The sequence below is a fragment of the Perca fluviatilis genome, chromosome 9 (assembly GCF_010015445.1).
Source record: "Perca fluviatilis chromosome 9, GENO_Pfluv_1.0, whole genome shotgun sequence".
NCBI lineage: Eukaryota > Metazoa > Chordata > Actinopteri > Perciformes > Percidae > Perca > Perca fluviatilis.
This window is the reverse complement of record NC_053120.1, coordinates 14,589,727-14,611,318: the sequence shown is the minus strand read 5'-3', so window position 1 is coordinate 14,611,318 and position 21,592 is coordinate 14,589,727. Positions and strand designations below refer to the sequence as shown.

Sequence of the window (21,592 nt, the reverse complement as noted above, 5' to 3'; positions counted from 1 at the left end):
AGACAATGTCAAGTGCAGATACAGTGGCTTTGAGTGTTGGTGTGAATGACAACTGTAAACACTTAAATGTCATCGTTCATCATGCTGATCTTATGGCACAGTGTCAGTTTCTCTCACTGCATGCTTCCAATTAAATTAGTGAAGGATTCATTTCACTTCTTTTTGACATCTCAGTGTTAATACTTGCAAGTGTATGTTTACTGCATTGTTTAATCTAATGAGAGTTGTACATAATGAGTTTGACCTTCTATCTGGCTGCCCCAACCCAGGCCTGGTGCCCCTCAGTCCAGGTCCTGGCATGGCCTGGTCGGTGGGAGAGACCTGGGCTTTTCCAGCTGCCAGTCGTGCATATTTCAGCAGCACTGAGAGCAGCAGGTCCCACACAGCTCGCAGTGTGAGCTCTCCCAGCTTGTGGCGCTCATATAGATAAGGCTGCAGCACCTCCTTCACATTTTGAAGGAACTGGCGTATGATGAGCAGAGTGGCCAGCATCTGACAAGGACAGAGAGAAACATTCAGAAAAAATGACCACACTGATTACCACACTGAGTGAACATGCTGTGGATATATTGCCCAACTAATCAGAACATTTAAAAGAAACACTGCAAGGGGTTGGAAATGAGGGAATGTAGAAAAAGAGGACCAGCAGGACAGAAACATATATACATTACATGTGTCATTTATCACTGATTGGGGCCCAGAAGTGGAATATGTTTGAAAAAACCAACAGGGAGCAGTGCTGCTGCAGTTTTTTGGGGACAATGTGATTCACTGGATGTGCCCTTTAAGACCACTGAAACAACATTTTAATGGCATACTGTATGATGCATTAAGGCCATTGACAGATGAACATTGACACTTAAGGCCTTTCAGTAATACTCATACCTTGCCGAACAAATCCAAATTACACACACAACAGAAATAACAAATAAGCTTAACTTGAAGGATAATTCAGGTTTATTCAACGGAGTATATTTCATGATTTGGAGCCTCATTACTTTGTGTAATAACAGTGTACTCAAGATAATTGCAGAGGTATGAGATCACAGCAACATCACTAAAAAGAAGTCTGACAGGGCAAGTAACATAAGCAGTCAGACTTTCATACAGGTTTTAAACAAACCCTCAGGATGGCAAAGCTTGCCTATAACTATTATAACCCAAACTATTATTCCCATCATTTTGAGTGGGCTGATGTCAGTTTTACCTCCAAATAAAGTTGTTTTGTTAATTTGGTTATAACCTGTGTGATTGGCTGACTGCTCATGTCTTTTGACCCATCAAGCTTTATTGTAGTAATGTTACTTTGTTTCCAGATCTCAGCAAGTAAATATTGTCAAAACTGATAGAAATGTTGGCCAAAACTATGAAAATAGAACTCAAGTTGTAATAAACCAGAATGATCTTTTAGCACACAAAACCGAGCAGTAAGTCCGTCTTCAGCAGCCCTTTAATATACACCCAGAGGATACGCACACTAAGAATTGCAGCATCACAAAGCTCACTATCTATTGGCTTCAATCTAAAAGCAATTGTTTCCAAGTCAAATAATGCTAACACAAACAATTTTCTAGCTGCAGCACAGAATGCAAACACAGAACCACAATGATTTCCTGGAACATGGACAGAATGTTACTTTCGGTCAATGATGGGAGACCTCAGAAATGTAGAAAAGGAGATTGTTCTTCCACTGCTACCTACTAGAACAGTCGGCACAGATACGCCTCAGATCACACCAGATGGTTTTCATTTCAGACACTTAAATGACTACACTAAGGTCACGATTCTCTAAATTCACGATGTGTTTTGACTTTTTAGGTTAGGATTTTACTAATAGATAACAACATGAAACTTCCCCAGTTGATTACTTACATTAGGACAATTATTTTTGTATCACAAGTTTTCTGAAATGTTTATGTTTAAATTATCCAATACTGGCTTTTGGTCAATTTTTCCAGTTCTGTTTCTTGGTCATCTCTGACTCTGGCAGTGGCCATGGTGTCTGGAAAGTCAAGCTGCAGGCTACCGGTAAGCTAACTTCACCCTGTGTCTAAGCTCCATGCTACCAGCTGCCAGCTGGTGCGTTCCATTTACCTCGGAACGCGGATGCCGAAGCTGGGAATGACGTCACACCCGAGTTGAATGTGTTCCATTTACAAGTCGGATTTAAATTGTTTTCATTAGCTCTAGCCAGGTTAGTAAGTTAGTAAGCCATTGTTAGCAATACTAGTTTATAAGCTGTTTTTGTGCGTTACAGCGTAACATCATGTCTACAGATATGGACCATGTACCTGCGTGTACGACTGATTTAGTGAGACACAAATAACAAAGAAGTGCTTATAACTGTATGTTGCTACAGCTTTCACAATTGTTGACGCATGGAGCAGCCATGTTCGATTTTTAGCTCGAGGTACTCAGTGGTTCAAGTTCCGAGCATTGACATATATAAAATGGACCAACAGATCCCGTTGCTCTGGACGGAGACCAGTGAAGTCTATTAGAAGCACTTTTCCGGTGATGAGTGCTACTGCGCAGCCTCCAACTGAACTCGAAGACGTAGCTGTGACGTGAGCAACCTGTCTGAAAGTTGTAAGTCTTCTGGTAGCTGTGCCAAGAGAAATCTCAATCATTCCAAATCTTGCAGAGACGGAGAGCGTAGGTATATGTAAGGAGATAACATAGGCACAGGATAATTATTAAACTACTAGTTTGTTACTAGTATAAAATGCTAATGTGAGTCGAAACTGCCTGCGAGCTTCTCCTGTACTGTACAGTAATTTCTCTACTGTGCGACAGTAAGTCGCGTGGTTATGACACAATCGTTAGCCTATTTTTACAAAAACGCCTGCTACGGAGCCATAACGTGAGGTACAAGGTAATGGAGCCTTTTATACATTGTTGTGTTTCTTTATAAATAAAGTTATAATATAATATATAATATAATACAATGTAAAGTTATTCGCTGTAAAAGTGGCGCCAAAATGAATGGCAGTCAATGGAATGCTAACGGGAGGTGATGGCTTGTTAGCATCAAAATGGCGCCATAGGAGCTACGCGTTCCGAGCAAGGGGGTAAGCTTCGCTTCAGAACTCGAGCCATCATGGCGCCATTTTGTTGCTAACTGGCCATCACCTCCTGTTAGCATTCCGCTGACCGCCATTTTTTTTTACGTCACTTGACTGAGAATAACTTTACATCCGAAGCGTTTAAAGACTCGATTTGTCCATTGTTTAGTTCTAAAGAAACACAACGCGATAAAAGGCTCCATTACCTTGTATCTCACGTGGTGTCCCGTAAGCAGACGTTTTTGTAAAAATAGGCTAACGATTGTGTCATAACCAAGTGACTTACTGTCGCACAGTAGAGGAATTACCGTATAGTACAGGAGAAGCTCGCAGGCAGTTTCGACTTACATTAGCTGTTTAGGTTTAATTACTAATGTTAACTAGCATGTTAGTTAGCAATAATTAGCATGTGCTTATGTTATCTCCTTACATATACCTACGCTCTCCGTCTCTGTAAGATTGGGAATGATTGAGATTTCTCTTGGCACAGCTACCAGAACACTTACAACTTTCAGACACGTTGCTCACGTCACATTTACGCGGTCTCTCTCAGTTGGAGGCTGCGCAGTAAAGCTGGCCATCACCGGAAAAGTGCTTCTAATAGCCTTCACTGGTCTCCGTCCAGAGCAACGGGATCTATTGGTCCATTATATATATGTCAATGGTTCTGAGGAGAAGCTTACCCCCTTGGTTCCGAGCTTGGAAATCGGAAAATCCGAGTTATATTCCGAGTACAAATGGAACGCACACTGTCTGTAGACACAGATCTTTTCTTCGGATGTGTACAAGTAGGTGGGGTGGAGAGAGAAAAATACTAGGGGAATCGCCAAACCTGCTTCTGATTTCAATAGTCGAAATCGAAAGCTCATTCGATCGATTTTCGTTTTAAAATCGAAATTGTGATACCCCTAGACTTCACCAGTGGGTTTTTTGTGCATGTTTTAGCCAGGTTTTTCTACCTTTGACAGCTATTGGTTTGTAGTAGGCCTATGGAAATAAATTAAGAATAATCCTGTCGGCTTATATCTTTCAATGCTATTTAACCCTTGTGTTGTAATATAGTTGTAAGTGGAATAATTGTTTAGCAAAAAGGTAAATGTGCTGTCACAAATGTTTGCAGAAGCTGGGCTGTACTGGTTGGGAATCAGACATGGAAGTCAGGTGATGTTAACAGAATATGACAAGCTCAATGAGGTGGCAGACAGAGTGAGAAATTAAGGTACGAGTGGTGAGAGTTTTATCGGAAAACAATTCCAACAAACTGCACAAAAGAAAAAGGCCAATAAAAAAAATCCACATTGACTCCATATTCCAATGTCAAAGTGAAAAAAAGGCAAAACCTCTCAACTATTGTAACTAGAAATGATGCTCATATATGCAGGCGAGGAGGCACAATTTGTACTCAATCAGTCAGAAATAAAAACCAATCATTGAAACAATCAAACATTATCTTCTGACCGCTACATTTTAAATTCTCTATCGCATCACACCGCCCATCTATCATTTCTGTCTGGTGAAAGCCATCTGTCTCCAAGTTTGGAGTTGTTAAGAAGCAGGAAAAATAGGATTATAGCTGACGTGATTACATTTTCAAATATTTAAAAGTTTTGAATCTTCTTGAAGTTGCACGGTTTTCACCAGACAATCAAAACACACACTGTATAATTTTATACGAAGCAGGTTGGTAGTTCAAGTTCATGTCGTGATCGGCACGGAGCATGCAAGGTTAAGACCCAGGTGGTCAGAAATTGAACTTTGACCTCTTTCCCAGACAGTGGATATACAGGGATCATACTTTGGACTTGAGTAAAGCCCTGAAGAACCAGGGAACAGAGACCACAAGCATCTGGATCTTGAAGAAGAGGTAAGGAAGCAGATTGACCCGGACCTGCCGCTGCAGACTCCTTAACAGGGACAACACCAGCAGCATCTTCCACAGATGGACAAATGGATGAGATGTGCAGATGGATGGTTATGGAAATCATGGAAGAACGACAGATGTTGGAGGCCAAATGAATTGCTGAGGATAATGCGTGACAGAGGAACATCAGAGCTGGGATGTTTCTTACCTCTTTCAGGCGCTCAATGTCTTTGAGGTAGAATCCAATGTAAAAAAGGCTGAGATAAGAATTTACAAACTGAAACTGTAAGAGAAAGAAATGCCAGGTGTCATTAAGAAGAAATCTGGGTGAACAGGAACGTTAAAAAAAAAAAAGGTTTCTAAATCACATGGGTAGTTTAGATATTATGTAATGAAAATACACTCACAAGAACCATTTTGATGATGAGATTTTTCTCATAGGCACTCTGGAGTCTATAGTTTTCTGTGGAAAGACAATATGAATCACCCCCTATCACTCGTAAACAATGTAATGTATTGTAAAATTGAAAGTAATTACTATTTAGAGTTTACAAGGGATTACTAAAGATCCACATTAAGAGATTAACTGCTCTGATGTGGATACATCTGGAAGCTTGACTCTCACCCATGTCATTGAGCCAGCAAGCGATTTTCCTGTACACCTCGTCACATGCAGTCACAGTGATAGCTAGCATGATTTTGGGGATGAAGCGAGCTAGCCGAGGCATTTCCTTGATCCCCATCACAAACTCCTGCAGAGACACAATCGCAGCTTTTTACTCTTCACCTCTGAGAAAAAAGCATCAGGGGGCGTTCATAGAAGATGTGTTCACAACATTTTAAAGGAGGAGGTATTTATATATTTTCTCTTGGTTTTATTTGCATCAAGTTCCACCCACAGCCTGTAGATGTTTAACAGGCTTGCTGCATCATTACATCCACCCATAAAAGAAATTTGACGAAACTAAACAAGGACAGGAAGACATTTTTACCATCTAAACTATTATTGCTACATTTATACAAGCAGGACACGTAGCAAACAGATGCTGACAGCTGACTGACCTGCAGCTCAAAGCAGATGAGCATGACCAGGAAGACGAAGCAGAGACAGAGGATACAGATGGGCAGGCTGACCAGCCACCTGAATACACGCCTCCGCCACGGAGGATAGTAGAACTCCTCACATCCTGTTACGGGACTGCAGCGCTTTACTCCCTGCCGAGAGAGAGGGAGACAGAAAGAGAAGCGCATGACAGGGCCTGAAAAAAAGGGGATAGGAAGATGGAAGGAGTCAGAGTTTTTGTTTATCTCACCCGGAACTGAGGCCGTGGTTCCTCCAGGGATTCAGCAGGCGTATCCAGTGTTCCCCACTTGAATGCCAGCTCAGCCCCCCTCCTCTTCCACCGCTCCAGAAACAGAGTGGCCCACACCACGTTGAACAGTGCAAACACCACACAGCAGATGTCACGGCTCGTCTGAAGCAACACAAAAACACAGACACACAGACTTAAGACTGATCATTTTTGGTGGTTGGTGATTTAAGTTGTTTGAGGCTATGATAGCTGCATTCCTCACCTGATCCGACTCAGTGAGCATCCACAGCACGAAGCCGATCACAGCAGGATATAACATAGAAGTGGTGTAAAATCCCAGCCAGGCAAAATACATGGCAATCTTCACCCCAAAGTAGTCACAGATATCATCTGTAAACACAAGTGAAAAATGATAATATTACACAGGTATTATGACTCTTAGAGGATAGAAACAAGAGCAAACTACAGTACGTCAAAAGTACTTTCTCATGTTGTTGTGTCTTGAGTGTTATGCATATCAGGAAGTATCATGTTCTACTAACCTAAAGGCTGTTTCTCACAAACAGCCTGGACCCAGGACTTCATCAGCTGACTGAGGATCCTCTGCTCATGGAGAGGAAATACCTGCTGGATCACACCTCGCGCACTCAGCTCCGGGACTTCAGAGAATAAAAAAAACATAGATCAAAGTAAGTTAAAATTACTTTACATTTATTAGCTACTTAGAGAAACCTATCAGCGACATTAAACCATCAAATCCATCACAATTATGCTTCCAATCATTTTAAACCCAAACCAACTGAGGGATTATTTCCAAAACCTGGCAAAGAACTGCCTTCTGTTTAATAAAGACAAATAGCACAGAGTGTGCTGATAAAGGATGCAACTTACTAATTGGCTGGCCCTCCAGGAAGTTGATATTATGAAGCACCTCCCCATGTTTGGCACGTAGATTGTCTAGCCAGTATTTAATGATGCTCTGCCTCTCCTGCAGCGAATGCGAGGAGAGAGTCATTTCAGGTGATTTCTTGACAGCATATTTACGTGTGTGTGTGCGTGCGTGCGTGCGTGCGTGCGTGCGTGCGTGCCTGTGCTGATACTAACCTGTGAAGTAAAGAAACACAGCTCACTCTCGATGTTCTCGTAGATGTAGTCCTCGTCACAGGAGTAGTTTCGTGCTCCTCCGCCAAATTCAGGCTTCACCGCTTTCCTCAGTCCTATCTCCTCAGCGCCTCGCAACAAACTGCAGGACAACAACGACAGACCTCAAACAACAACAAATCCACCCACAGATTATCAGATCATCCGTTAGTCACATCGTCATTATAAAGTTGGTACCTCTTCCCTTTTCAACAATGGACTTTTCCCAGCACGATTGTTGAATGTTTAATTTTTAATAAACTTGTTCTTTGACTTTGAGGGACTTGTACCTACATCCTGAAAGTTCCTTTTTAATGTTTACTTTAATCAACAACAGTTGTGATAATCGATTGTTATTTATTAAGCAAAAAGGCCAAACTTTCTCTACTTCCAACTCCTCAAATGTAAGGATTTGCGGCTTTCCTCTGTTTCATATCATTGTAAACGTGATCTTTTTGGCATTTGGACTGTTGGTTGGACAATACAAGCAATATCAAGATTTCCTTATGTGCAATGGGAAATTGTGATGGGCATCTTTCACTATTTTATGACATTTTTATTGAATCAACTATTAATACATTTATCAAAAAAGATCAGCGGCTGAATAAATGAAAACAATTCTTAGTTGCAGTTCTATTGTAGATAGCTGAACAAATATCTAGCTGCGTAGACAGCCTTTTACATTTTGCTGGAAATGACCACAGTGTATTCAGCCAGTTTGTTAATTGGATTACAAAAAATAACAGCAAGCAATAACATTAGCAGAGATGGATTGTCCTTCATAGTGTTAAAGTCATCTGAACTCTCCTCTAATGCTTTAACCCCATCACTCTCATCATCTCATTTCCCATCAGCCCTTACTCCATGTCTCCTCTCTTCCTCCCTTCTCCTCCTCCTCCTTTCTCCAGCCACTCTGTCTACTCTCCCCTACTCTCTTCATCCTTTTGTCCTCTCCTTTGTCTCCTTCTCCCCCTCCTCCTCCTTTATCCCATCACCCCCTTCTCCTCTCCTTCTGTCCTTCACGGCGGCTTTGTGCTGAAATCGCAGTAATAATGCAGCACCACGCCCTCTGTTCTTTCCAGGCAGACAGCTCACCTCTCTCTGTCACATGCACATGTATATATAGTTTATACAGGAGCACAGCCTAGGTAGGCCTGTAACATCCATCCATCATGCAGCACAGGGCAGTACAGTGAAGTACGATCAGCACCATGATGGATTACAGCAGAAATGTGAGGTGTAAGCTTCAGTATCACCGCTGAATACTGCTTAGTGTGCAGCACCATCACGATAAAGGTCCTAGTCTGAGAAATAAAACAGGCTGAATCTATTTAAACCAACTGTTTAGTAATCTAAGCCAATAACTGAAAGGCCTTTCATAGGTGCACAGCTCCTGCTGCTGCCAGGAATCTTGATGAGATTCCCCCTTTCTTATTTAATCAAAAACGTTATCACCTTTTACACTCTTTCCCCCCAAATACAAGGAGTCTTAATTAGGAGATGCAGTCAAAGGGAATGTGTAGACAAAGCTAACCTTGTAAAAGAGCAGATTCCTGCTATGAGAGAGCACTGCATGTAAGGTTTATGCTAATTTAGCAAATATCTATCAGACGTAATGTAGAAACTCAGCAGAACTGGACGGCATGCTGTAAATTGCCCACTCAGAGCTGAGACATGAGTAATGGATAGTATGTCAGCTATGAAAAGAGGAGGAGGAGGACATTTACTGTGTGAGTATATTAAATGCTACATTTGTACTTTCTGCTACAGTTGTTTTCAAAGCAATGAATGGAGACTTTCTGAAAATACCACAAATAGCAGCACTTAATCTGTGACCTCAGCTGTTTTGATTTCATACCCAGATTTTCTACACAAGTCTCTATTTCAAAACAAAACATATAGAAGGAGAAGCATTTTGCCATTTCAGTTGATAGGATAATATAAAACAAGCCTACATTTGACAGCTAACACACCTGGAGTCCTCAGCTGGTATTCTCACATAGGAGGGATTAAAAGGAAAATGATCACCGCTTTAGTATGCAAAGTGAATGATTATTCAAGGTGAGTTTGAAAGGATGAAACACTTTCTGGGTTATCTTTTCTATCACATGAAATGTAGGTCAACCTATCTAACAGCAGGTGTGTGTGTGTGTGTGTGTGTGTGTGTGTGTGTGTGTGTGTGTGTGTGTGTGTGTGTGTGTGTGTGTGTGTGTGTGTGTGTGTGTGTGTGTGTGTGTGTGTGTGTAGAGAAAGAAAAAGAGAGGAGAGTGCGCTTCGTGTCAGACAGCAATCATTTTAGTCGAGCATTCCATCTGAAACCCACTGGTACACTTTCAGAAAGCACTCTCTCCTCATCCTCCTACCACATTACCCTCCCTGTTGTTTTCTCTTTGTCTTTCTACTTCACTTCCTTCTCTTTCTCTCTTGTTCTCTCTTTGCGCCATCTGTCTATTCCTATTCCATTTACTGGTAAAAAGGTTTGGTTGAGAGACTCTAAGGGTTTTCAAGATGCCCGTTGTTAAATGCACAGTCAGCAGAGAGGTGAAATGCAATATGGAACAGCGAGTGACGACGTTATCCCCTGGATTGTATTTCTCAGTATTTATAAACCAAAGTCAATGCTAAGATTAAAACGACCCTGGGCTCATCCCCAATTCCCATGGGGATATTTTCCAAACAACAGACTGTGTCTGGGCAGTGTAATCATAGCAAATACAATCCATACTGTTTAGCCTGACTCTAACCTTCTGTAACATTTTAAATAACCTGCAGCCAGAAGCAGAGCAGTGGTGCTGATACAGTAAACCAGGCATCACGGCAGCTTCACTAATGATTCACTGTGAGATACTGTGCTTACTATAGCTGCAGCTAAATATAATACAATAATAAACTAAGGTAAAATTTAACACCAGCACAGAACAGCCAGGATATTTTTGTCTTAAAAGTAGTAGCATTTAAAAATAACTAAACCTTAAACTACAGTTCAAGAAGAAGCAGTGATATACACTGCATTATTCATTTTTTGTCTCTGTTGAGAAAAGTTACTGCTGTAGCTTCTTGCCTGTATTGTTTGCAGCGTGAGACAGGGTGATTAATTCACACAGCTACAGTTAAAACAGCAGTAACAGTAGCACTATTGTACCTGTAGCAGGTCATGACATGACAGCAAGGATGAAATCCCACAGTGTTTTCAGATTTGTTAGGCAAAGTTGGAATATTGTTCAGCTAAAGCTATCAAAAGGAGGCATCTTTATAAGTCTGGAAATAAGGTAATCAGTTTAAAGGAATAGTTTGACATTTTGGGAAACATGTTTATTTACTTTCTTGCCAAGAGTTAGATAAGAGGATTAATGTAGGCTACCACTCTCATATCTGTTCGCTAAATATGAAGGTACAGTCAGTGGACAGTTAGCTTAGCTTAACATAAAACAGAGCATAAACATGAAGCTAAACTTGAAGTCTTTGTGCTGATTAAACATCACCAGACATCAACAGATATAACGTGTTAGTAAGCTTTAAAAGTGCTGGTAGGCTAAGTTTGTTAACTGCGGACAGAGCCAGTTCAGCTTTGTTTCCAGTCTTTGTGCTAAACTAATCTAACTGACTGTAGCTTCACATTTAACAGACATAAGAATGGTATTGATTTCCACCTCTAACTGGGCAAGAAAGAGTCAAACTGTTCCTTTGAGTGGTAGGCACTTTATTTTTGGTGTCATTGGGCAAAAAAATCGTAATAAACTTTCAGTGTAATTCTGTGGTCTGAGAGAAAACTAGACTCCTCTTGGCTCCGTTTCCAGGCTTTAGATAATCTAGCCCGTGACGGGGGACTTTGGTCAATCACAGGTCATTTCAGAGAGAGAGAGAGTTCCTATTGGCTGTTCTGCGCATGCATTGTCCATGCGACTGAGAGGGGAGATGGCTGCAGAAATAGGTCTCACTCTACTTCAAATCCTGGCGTGTTTGTTGCATTCTACCCACTGCAACTTTAAGGATATTAAATCATTGAGAACAACCAAAACAAATAGCTACCTAATGGTTAAATTCTACATTACTACAGAAAACTCTCTAAATGATGGTCATATATAAACTCAAGATATTGCACCCTAATGTTTTTCTTCTTTTATTTTTCATAATCTTAATTATGTGAGGATTTGCTGCTAATGTTATTATTAATTGAATATATTTTGAATATATTTTTGGACTGTTAATCGGACAAAAACAAGACATTTGAAGATGTCACCTTGTGTTCTGGGAAACTGAAGAACATTTTCACAATTTTCTGACATTTTATAGTAAAAACAAACACTCAATTAATTTAAAGAAATGCCAGATTAATAAATAATTAAAAGAATCATTAGCTGCAGCTAAACTGTCCAGATCATGACTAAATACAGCCTTGCAAAAATGCGTTGCTAACAATAGAAAACCTTTGTAGAGAGTCCTTACTTTTCATATGTAGCGGTGACGAAGAATGCGTAGACTCGTGTGTGCTTGTGATGTCGTATTTGGATGATGAGCTCTGGGATTCCCAGCCGGATGTGGTTCAGTAGCCATAGTAACGTGTGGTCATCTGTAGTGTCTGTGGCAGGAGAAGTATAAAATACATTTCCAACCATACCCACGCATCACTGTACAGGGGAGCTGCCGGAGTACTCCCACAGTCTTGTACTACAGTATTTATTCCTGAGCAGCAGCTAGAGGTAAAGAGTCGTACTAACAAACACTTCTCTTCTCTTTCTCAGCTGGTTCAGAGATTGAAACCGCTCATAAAGCGTTTTCTCTGTTCTTCGGGCTATGACTAAGAAAGTGAAGTGAAGTAGGATGATCAATGTTATAGTCATTATCTTCATCTTTATTATCAACAGTAATTGTATTGATCCCTACTGCTCAGCGGTAGGTTGGGATCTCTGTGTTTTTTAAGAGATAAACAATAATCTAAAATTAATTTAAATGGGAGAAATAAAAACAAAAGAGTATTGCTTTCTTCCTTGCCTGCAAAATGAAAAGTTCAATTTACAGCTTTATATTTATAACACAAATTCAGAATGAAATTATGGAATAAGATCATATTTAACACTGTGGAGCTGCAGTGAATGTTGGAGCATTAAAATCAAAGGATCTTTCATATCAAATTTGTGTTAAATTGAATAATGCAAATGTGTCTGTGTATGTGTGTGTGTGTGTGTGTGTGTGTGTGTGTGTGTGTGTGTGTGTGTGTGTGTGTGTGTGTGTGTGTGTGTGTGTGTGTGTGTGTGTGTGTGTGTGTGTGTGTGTGTTCTTGTACTTTTACATATGCGTGTGTGAGGAACAACTGGAAAGTTCCTTCCTCAAGGGCTGCTTGAGGATCAAGACTTGTTGTTGTTTTATGGAGCTGAAATTATTAGCCAATTATACAGATAATTATTTGGCAACTTAATTTTTTTTAAACTTTTCAAGCCAAAATGCCAAGTACTTTCTGGTATAGAAAAGAGTATAATATATATAAAAGACAAAGTGTGTGAGTGCTTGACCTGCAAATGTCATGAGGACATCACAGTTCTCCGTGGGCACCGTTTTCATCCAAGACTTATGAGACATGATGTGTCTCCCAGCCTGCAGCAGCCGCTTTCCAAACAACTTATCTGAGAGACAGACAGACAGACAGACAGACAGAGGGGAATAGAGACACGGAGGGGGAGAGAAAGAGAGTCACCTTTTCAAAGTGAAACAGTGTAAAGAGCAATGACCTTTTTAACATTTTCTGCAAACCCGCCTCTAAAACTCTTACCGTTGCCCTGACACACACACACAAACAGACACACACACGAAATCGTCCTTCTCGACGGGACAGATTTAAATGTCACACCCCTTCGCCTCACAACATGAGACTGACAGAGCTAACCCTGCCCTGCCAAGACCAGAGGCCACACATTGTCCACACTCTTTAAATTGTCACATACGCACACAAGACACTCAATCAACTCAACACATGTAAGTGCAGCGTTCTCTCAGTGTTGTCATACTGTACATGTACTGTATGTCCTGAGTCTCAGGGACGCCCACGCATTGAATAATAAAACATGATACAAAAAAATGTTGAATATAGAGCTATGAATTTAGCTCCTGTGTAGAATTACCTTGTCTCTATTCCTGAAGTCAACACTAAAAATAGCTCTATACTGTAGCCACACAGTAATATCACATTATGGGGTGACCTCTAGCTTCGCCCATGCTGGCTGAGTCCTGCAGCAGTGCAGAGTTCGAATCCGACCTGCTGCCCTTTGCTGCGTGTCATCCCCCATCTTTCTCTCCCCCTTTTCGTGTTTATCCACTTTGAAATAAAGATAAAACCCCCAAAAAATAATCTTAAAAAAATAAGTAATGTCACATTATAACACAGTCACCTTTAATGCAGCAGTCTGAAGGAAAATAACACACAGAATATGTTTCTTCTAGAACAACAACTTCAATTTTATTATCCAAGCTCCAATGAACTTTATCTTTGACACCTCATTTATCTGTCATTGACCTAGATTCTCATATTCCCACTGATGTGCTCTTCAGAAGGGCAGCAGTGCCAAGTGATTTTGTAACCAGTTTAACCCCAGACCCTGCTCAGCTGTTAGAGGACAGCTTGTGAAAACCATTTCCCGGGTCCTGAATAATAATGACAGCAGCCTGGAGAGAATGCCTGTCCCACAACGGCCCTGTGATCACTGAGGCATGGAGCGTCAGAGGAGCCGGAAAGTGGGGCACTTTAGAGAGATCACACGCAGGAACGTTTAGTATCACAGAATTCATCCAAGAATATACCAATTGTTTGTTCTTATGTATTTGAAAGCAATAGAACATGTTTGATCTCTATGAGTGGAAAACCAAAATATGAAAGTTATCATCCTACACAGGAAGTCAATGTACATCCTACAACTGGTGTACGTATTGCTTACATGGAAAAAAAAGTAAATGCACACACATGCATGCCCACGAAAGTCACAGTCATAGCAGGCTGTAAATTTAACCATGACATCACCACTACTAGCATGATGCTGTAAATCACTCAGTATATCTGCGTGTTCTGTGAATCCAATAAACACCTGTCACATAAAAACATCATTGTTCTGCTGTTTAGTGTGTCCCTCTACTTCCCGGAACAGAGTGGGTCTTCCCGGAAACCAGCCTTATCTAGAGAATATAGTATTTGTTTATGTTTACAGTACTGTATGTATGTGCATAAGCACTGCACCAACATACAACATAAAGCTGCTGCACAAACTAAGTCAATATGTGATTTTCAACAGCTGCAAGTACATTGTTTGGCTTATTTTCAGGAAAAAATAGGTCTGATGTTTTTTAAGCTACACTGATCCAATGGAGCAAATTACTAGGTGTGAAAAGGGGTCACTAGTAGTAAGTAACCATCATAGAATTATCATATCGCCAAATCATCGCCAAACACAGACAGAAAAGTAGCAACTAGCTGGTGAACACAGTGGAGCATTTACTGTAGCACCTTAAGTGATATATTTCTCAAGAGTGTGTAGAGACCAAACCAGAGCTAAAATATAAAGAATTGAGTGAATGTCAGCAAGAAGCACAAAGCCAAAGGAATGCTAATGTTGCTCTGTCTGCTGGATGTGCAAATAGGCACATCCAGCAGACAGAGCAACATTAGCATTCCTTTGGCACATAGGTTTGCTAATACATTCACCAAAATAGTTTTATTATGTGATACTATGTCAAGTATACCAAGTCAATTAATGCACCTTTAATGCAGCTTTAAATCATGCCTCAAAATCCATTTTTTATAGAATTGCCTAATTGCTTGTTTTTTGTTCCTCAGATGTTGCATTCGTTTAGAGTTAATGAGAAAGGAATATTGAATATTTAAGTATCTTCTTTAACTCAGTTTTTTATTTATTAGCTTTGTATTATGGCTGAGTCTTATTATGTAATTTATAATATTATCTTCTGTATTTATCTTATTTTAAAATTCTCTTTTATAATAATATTTTAACTGTCCTATCTCCTCATCATGTTATGTCCTCTCTGGAAAGCACCATGGTTCTAACCTAAAAGGTTCTACTTAAAATAAAGTGAAGAAGAAATGCGAGCCTAGACACAGAGAGGACCCAACCAAATAAAAGCTTTTGCCAGTAAATCGAAGGACTCGTCTTCCTTTTCCAAAAACTCAACCTAACACATTTTGCAGAAGATGATATTTTCTGTCAAGATAAATCAAAACATGTTGGAGTTACAAACTTGCACCTGCAAATAGACCTTGACTTAGAGGTAGCATTACTATTTAAGGTATTCCTCTTCAGTACTTACAAAGAGGTTGTGACAACTTAATCTGGTCCCCCCCCTTTTTTTTTTCTTCCCAACTTTTTCACCCCCCCCCCCCCCCCCCCACCAAAACCCCAACCATTTTTTTTTTTTTTTTTTTTTTAAGTTGTCTCTAGATTCTGATATGCCTTCAGCTGGCCGTCCCACTGTGCTTTAGAAGCATTGCTGCAGGCAGTGCTGCGACATGACAGCAATTCTAATGAGACATGTATTCATTGCTGAGGGCAACACACACACACACAATCACAAACACACACACTCCTGGAACAGCCAGCAGATTGGTTTCACCACTTCAACAATGCTTTAATTTATAAGCTCTATTTAAAGGTCTCCGCCAACTCCTGAAGGAAATATCTGGTTCTTTATCAGGGAAATGCTCCATTATGTTGACCATGCTAGTCACTTACTGTGTGTCTGCTGTTTGGTGCTGAGCAGGTAGTGTACAGAGCTTTTCTTCTGAAAACAGCTGCCTGCTGTGAGCAGTAAGACTGATCCAAACAGCCAGTTGTGGGCCCGAAAACCAAAACAATGAGTTAAAAAGTTATAGAGCACCATAGAGCTGAGGGGAAGTACAGGTGATAATTATCTGTGGCTTTGTCACTTTGTAGGATTTTTTTTTTTTTTTACAGGTTAATCATTTAATTTTTTTTGCTTTTCATTATCTCCATCTCCCCCTATGTGATTGATTTATTAAGGCTAATCAATTTGCATTGATGGCTTTTAACTCCTCAGTGTTCTTCATGAATGAAGTGAGATACTTTGTAAATGCAGTGTATGACTGATTGTACCATGAAAAAAATAATTTAATTGTGTTTAAATAGTTGGAGTTGAAGTTAAGTAAGAAGTTTAAAATGTTCAAAGACAGTTTTCTGTAAATTCTGGCACCGTCAGACACCGCCTACCAAGAGCCTAGGTCTGTCCGAGGTGTCTCCCTAAAAGGAAGTTTTTCTCACCACCCGAGGTTTCTTCCTAAAAGGAGTTTTTCCTCGCCACTGTCGCACTAAATGCTTGCTCTTGGGGGAATTACTGGAATTGTTGGGGTCTTTGTAAATTATAGTGTGGTCTAGACCTACTCTATCTGTAAAGTGTCCTGAGATAACTATTGTTATGATTTGATACTATAAATAAAATTGAATTGAACTAAATTGAATTGAATTGAAAAATTTAATAATATTCTAGCAATAACATAGAAAAGTGATCCCAAATGTCACTTACGTGTGTTGTCAAAATAAGAGAAGTTCTGAGTTTGAAAACCCCTTTTAGTCCTGTAACAGAAACCAGGGCACCATTGAGCAGGTTGGCCCAGGTCTAGCAGTGATACAGATACATTCTGTATTACTCACGGTCTTCAAAGTGAGACAGCTGCTTTGGGGCTAACGCTTATCAGACAGCAGCCAGGCAGGCATAACAAGCAGGGTGTCTCTCTGTGATCTCAGTTGCTCTCTGAAGCATTTCTGTGGTTGGGTGTTGTTTGTGTGTGTGTGTGTGTGTGTGTGTGTGTGTGTGTGTGTGTGTGTGTGTGTGTGTGTGTGTGTGTGTGTGTGTGTGCGCACACAGATATTTGTCTATATGCATGTGTGAGCATGAGATATAGAGTACCAGATTAATAGGGTGTAAATCAGTTATGAAACTCAGGCAAAGCTCTAAAATGAAGGTCGCAGACACTTAAGGAAAGACTTGACGATGCATTCACTGTCTTCGCTGCCTGTGTGAGTTTGTTTGACAACTCTTTGGTCTTTATGCTTGGCTGAAGGTCAACATTGAAGATTTTACTCAGTCAAGTAGGGGTAATGATTTGGGGTCAATCTTTAAGCAGCTGGAGCAAAAGTTTAGGTCGACTCAAAAGAATACATATGAGGAATGCTTTGGGAATGTTTTGTATTTCTAGCTGAGGAGGGTAGATCATCTGACTTGATATTACTGAAAACACACCCAGGACGATTTTTGTTCCTAAGCTATTGACTGGCAAAAATTATTTCTGAAATGATTTCAGTAAACATATTTTGTCCCCTTATGGAACTTAAATGACATGATGAATCAGATGATGAACTGTAGCTTTGAATGTGGGAAAATTAAGGGGTCTATGTCTTTTCCATCAACAAATCGTTTTATTGTTTCTCTTCCATGAAGGAACGAAGTAGGTGATGCATTTATCTTGCTTTCCCTTTATTATATAAAAACTAACCACTTCATATAGATAATGCAGCGATGCTGTGAGAGAGCAGCAGAAACATAGAATACCTTAATGAGCGTTCTTGAAAAATAAAGAAAAACAACTGTGACTAAACACAACACTTTGTACTACAAACCTAAAACATGATGTAGGATATTTGCAGACTACACATTAACAGTGTAAAATAGAGAGAATAGATATCTATTTTCAAGTTATTAAATCCACATCATATTCCTGAAGAAAGTCATGGCGACACAAGTAGCAGTATGGTGCTTAACAGAAATAAAATGTGTTGGTCTTAGTGATAACCTGCAAGATTCTTGTTTTTTCTGGCAACCAGTTTGGTGATTAGCAGTAATTGCTTTAGTGTTTTGCAGGGGCCACTCATTGACACTTACTGCAGCTTCGTACTGTACATTTAATCTGCCTTATTCCAAGTAAACACATCACTTTTAACAGAATAGAGGACTTTTTTCAACAACACATGGAATTAGCAGTAATAGGATAACACAAGTAAGATATTAGAACATATTATAAGCATCTAGTTCTGAAACCATGTTATCATATTGTCTGGATTTAGACCAGGCATAAAGGGTGTTTAACAAAGTATGCAATCATGAGACAGTTTGCTGAGTCACCACCAATTACAGGTGTAATCAGATGATAACTTTTCCTGGCAAAAGCCCTTTTTGCACAGCATTAAAGTGAAACAAAAAAGGAGAACACAAAAGCAGTATGTGTGTAGAACAGCATATGTGGAAATGATTGTTACTTTATCGTGGGTTCACATCACATCAAAATAAACAAAATACTTTCCCTTTGCTGCCTGTCTGGACCAGCTGTTAACAGCAGCACCTTAATGCCTACATAGAGCTCACATTTGTGAGACAAAATATTCCCCCCTTCTCACATTCTGAGGCCTGCAGTGCAGATTTACCGCACTGGTGTGATGCTGAGGATTTGTACTTTCAAATGCACCTCTAAGTAAAGATGCCTTTACTCAATATGCTTGGCAACAGAGTGTATTTTCTTGGAGGCTGCAGACTAGAGCAGAATGTATATCTTCTCAGAAGCGAGTCATTTCGACTCTTAGTTAGCCAGTCTAATAGAGAGGCAGATAGACAGAAGCAAACACACAGACATAATGTAATGAAAAACAGACATACTGATAGAATTGTCCCAAGAGACAATGAGGGAATGTAGCAAATAGACAGAAAAAAAACATTCCCATTGTCACATCTACTGAGTGTGTGAATGAAACAAATGACCCTATTAGAACAATTACATCAGTAAGTGGGACAGAGAGCCTAATCAGGTTCAAACACCCAACAATTTCCTTAATTAGAATCATTTCCATCCCCAACTCTGTATGTCGCCATCCTGTACAGATGAGTCCACACCCAGCCACACTGGACCACAAGGCAACACTACGGACAGACAGCGCCCTTTCAAACCTGTTCCCAACTTCCCTACACACAACGCATATATAGTAAAAAAAACAAAGACATGCAGACGGAAACAAAAAACATCCCATCACTGCACATGTACATGTAGAGAGAGGTGCAGCAACGACGTGCATGCTGAGTCATCAAATCATGCAGCTGAAATGTCTGAAATAAATAGCAAATCAGACTGTTCCACCTGTGAAGATTATGTGAATCAAGCTGTGGATTCTGCATTTGCAGCCTACATGTCTTGAGAGAAAGAAGCAAACCATAACCCACCTCTCCTCTTATCTGTCCCTTTCTCCCTCCATCCTGCTTTCTCCAGCTTCCAAACACTGACTCGCTCTATTGCTTGTCGCAACGGCCACCTCACTGCTGCACTCTCCCAATGCAAGGTACACAGTCTGAATATATTTTGGCACCAAATCGACAAACACAAACACTCCCAATTCCACATTGCATCTCTCTTTTCCAATGGCAGCTGCACACACAGATGTGTTTTAGATAATATGAAAGCCCCCATTTCCCGCTGCAGCAGAGCACTCCTTCTGTCTCTTTTCGCTTTCTTTCACCTCAGTATGCTCCTCTCTTCCACACCATGGACCTCTCAGTCTCTCTCTCTCCTCTCTATATCTTTTTTGTTGCTACCATCACTGCCTCTTTATCTTATTCAAAATCCTCTCTCTTAGCCCCCCTGAGCAGAATCTCTCAGTCCCTTCTCTCTCAGCTCTCCTGCCTTTCCTCTCACTCAGGCTGTCTCTAGAGGTATTTGTCATCATTGTGTACATTGAACTCCTATGATGCCTTCAAACTAGGCAGAGGAAAAGAAGAGGGGCAATTGTTGATAGTGATACAAATGAACCTGAGTTGTCAAAGTGCAGATGCAAAAAACACAACTGTTTCAGCTTCATTTTTGTTGTGATGAGTAGCTGTACCAAAACGCATCTCTCAGTAAATACTGACATTGAAAGGAGAAGATCATGCTGCAAGTTTCCTTTAAAAGAAAAATGACAGCCAGCTAGGCTCAATATCAGCTGTGTTATGTTTTTTTTTTTTAAAAGAATGGAATCAAAACTGGTTTCCTGTAAGTTTCAAAGCTGTATTGCCATTGGCCTGCAAACAGATCTGCTGCTAATTAACAAACTTCTTTTTAAAGCCATTAATAAAACTGCTGACATAGTCTTACAATCTAATTTATCCCAATTACAACTGACACAGAACAGTAAACTAAACTGTATTTTAAATTAAGAACAGTAAAAGAAAGAGAAACAAGACTAAAGCCTGTTTTATGGTTCTGCGGAAGCTCCATGCAGAGCTTTCGCCGTAGCCCACGTCAGTGGCCTGATGTTTATACTTGTGTGCTGGTGTGTGCGTCGAGCCGGCATGTGTGTGTGTGTGTGTGTGGGGAGTGGGTGATGGAACGAGCGAGAAGTGAGAGAGTGACGCCGTTAAGCTTCGGAGCGAGTACCGACTCTAGAGTCATATTGAGAGAAACAAAGGGTCTCCCCTGTGCTTTCTGACCAAGGTGGGAAATCTGTAGCAGGAAAAGTTAACCTTCTCCTTGATTTCATGTTGTTTATGGAGAAGGAGAACCAGCAATTAAGTTGGGGGAAATGCAACGCTACCCAGCCACGACCGAGCGACGTGTAGTTATATTTTTCGAGAGGTGCACGTCAGGCTACGGTGTAGGGTCTGGCGTAGACGCAGAGGGGTCTGCGGGGGTACGCCGCTGATTTGACGCAGAAGCATAAAACGGCCTTAACTGTCTACAACCATGTTAGCTGCCAGAAATCCCCTCTATCTCTGACTCAGAAAGACAAATTGGAGGCTGGTATGAAGTTTTTCCCACTCAGATGCTTGTAACTGCGGCCTGAATGATATTAATTGAATACAGCAGCTTTCAATTTCCCGTCCAGCGCCCACATCGTTTAAATAGCAAATGCACCTGCGCCCATCTGTGAGCCCATGGGCGTGCTGGTCTTACAGGGTGGTGTGTTCTGGTTCATTCTTGGCGTATTGCTATCTTGAGGCAGCGGAAAGTGATCGCGCCATTGACCAACAAAAACCTGGTCTAAAGTCAATAATGAAGCATTTCATTGTTATTTTAACAGCACATTAGTAAAATGCGCCTAGGCTCATGCACATCGCATGCACACTATGCTTGTTACACACACACACACACACAGGGACGCGCAGTACACAAACATGCAAAAGATTAAAAATATATATATATGATCTGCTTGCGCATTTTACGCACAAGCAGATCAGTTTCT

General features: G+C 40.5%; 1 protein-coding gene across 3 annotated transcripts in view; it reads right to left on the bottom strand.

Moving 5' to 3' along the window:
* ano8b (anoctamin 8b) overlaps positions 1 to 21,592 on the bottom strand; it is a 40,177-nt gene that overhangs the window by 7,885 nt on the left and 10,700 nt on the right. The window contains exons 1-14 of one of the 3 annotated variants that reach the window (XM_039810568.1): positions 19,599 to 19,791; positions 12,890 to 13,000; positions 11,826 to 11,958; positions 7,344 to 7,482; positions 7,131 to 7,227; positions 6,782 to 6,898; positions 6,502 to 6,629; positions 6,240 to 6,401; positions 5,989 to 6,141; positions 5,552 to 5,678; positions 5,334 to 5,389; positions 5,135 to 5,209; positions 4,861 to 4,995; positions 245 to 492 (exon numbers count right to left, since the gene is read on the bottom strand). In XM_039810568.1, the coding sequence (XP_039666502.1) occupies positions 245 to 492; positions 4,861 to 4,995; positions 5,135 to 5,209; positions 5,334 to 5,389; positions 5,552 to 5,678; positions 5,989 to 6,141; positions 6,240 to 6,401; positions 6,502 to 6,629; positions 6,782 to 6,898; positions 7,131 to 7,227; positions 7,344 to 7,482; positions 11,826 to 11,958; positions 12,890 to 13,000; positions 19,599 to 19,776 (1,859 nt within the window). In that variant the 5' untranslated portion in view covers positions 19,777 to 19,791. Of the gene's footprint in view, positions 1 to 244; positions 493 to 4,860; positions 4,996 to 5,134; positions 5,210 to 5,333; positions 5,390 to 5,551; positions 5,679 to 5,988; positions 6,142 to 6,239; positions 6,402 to 6,501; positions 6,630 to 6,781; positions 6,899 to 7,130; positions 7,228 to 7,343; positions 7,483 to 11,825; positions 11,959 to 12,889; positions 13,001 to 19,598; positions 19,792 to 21,592 lie in introns of those variants that run through there. The other 2 variants (XM_039810569.1, XM_039810570.1) reach the window with 2 other exon arrangements.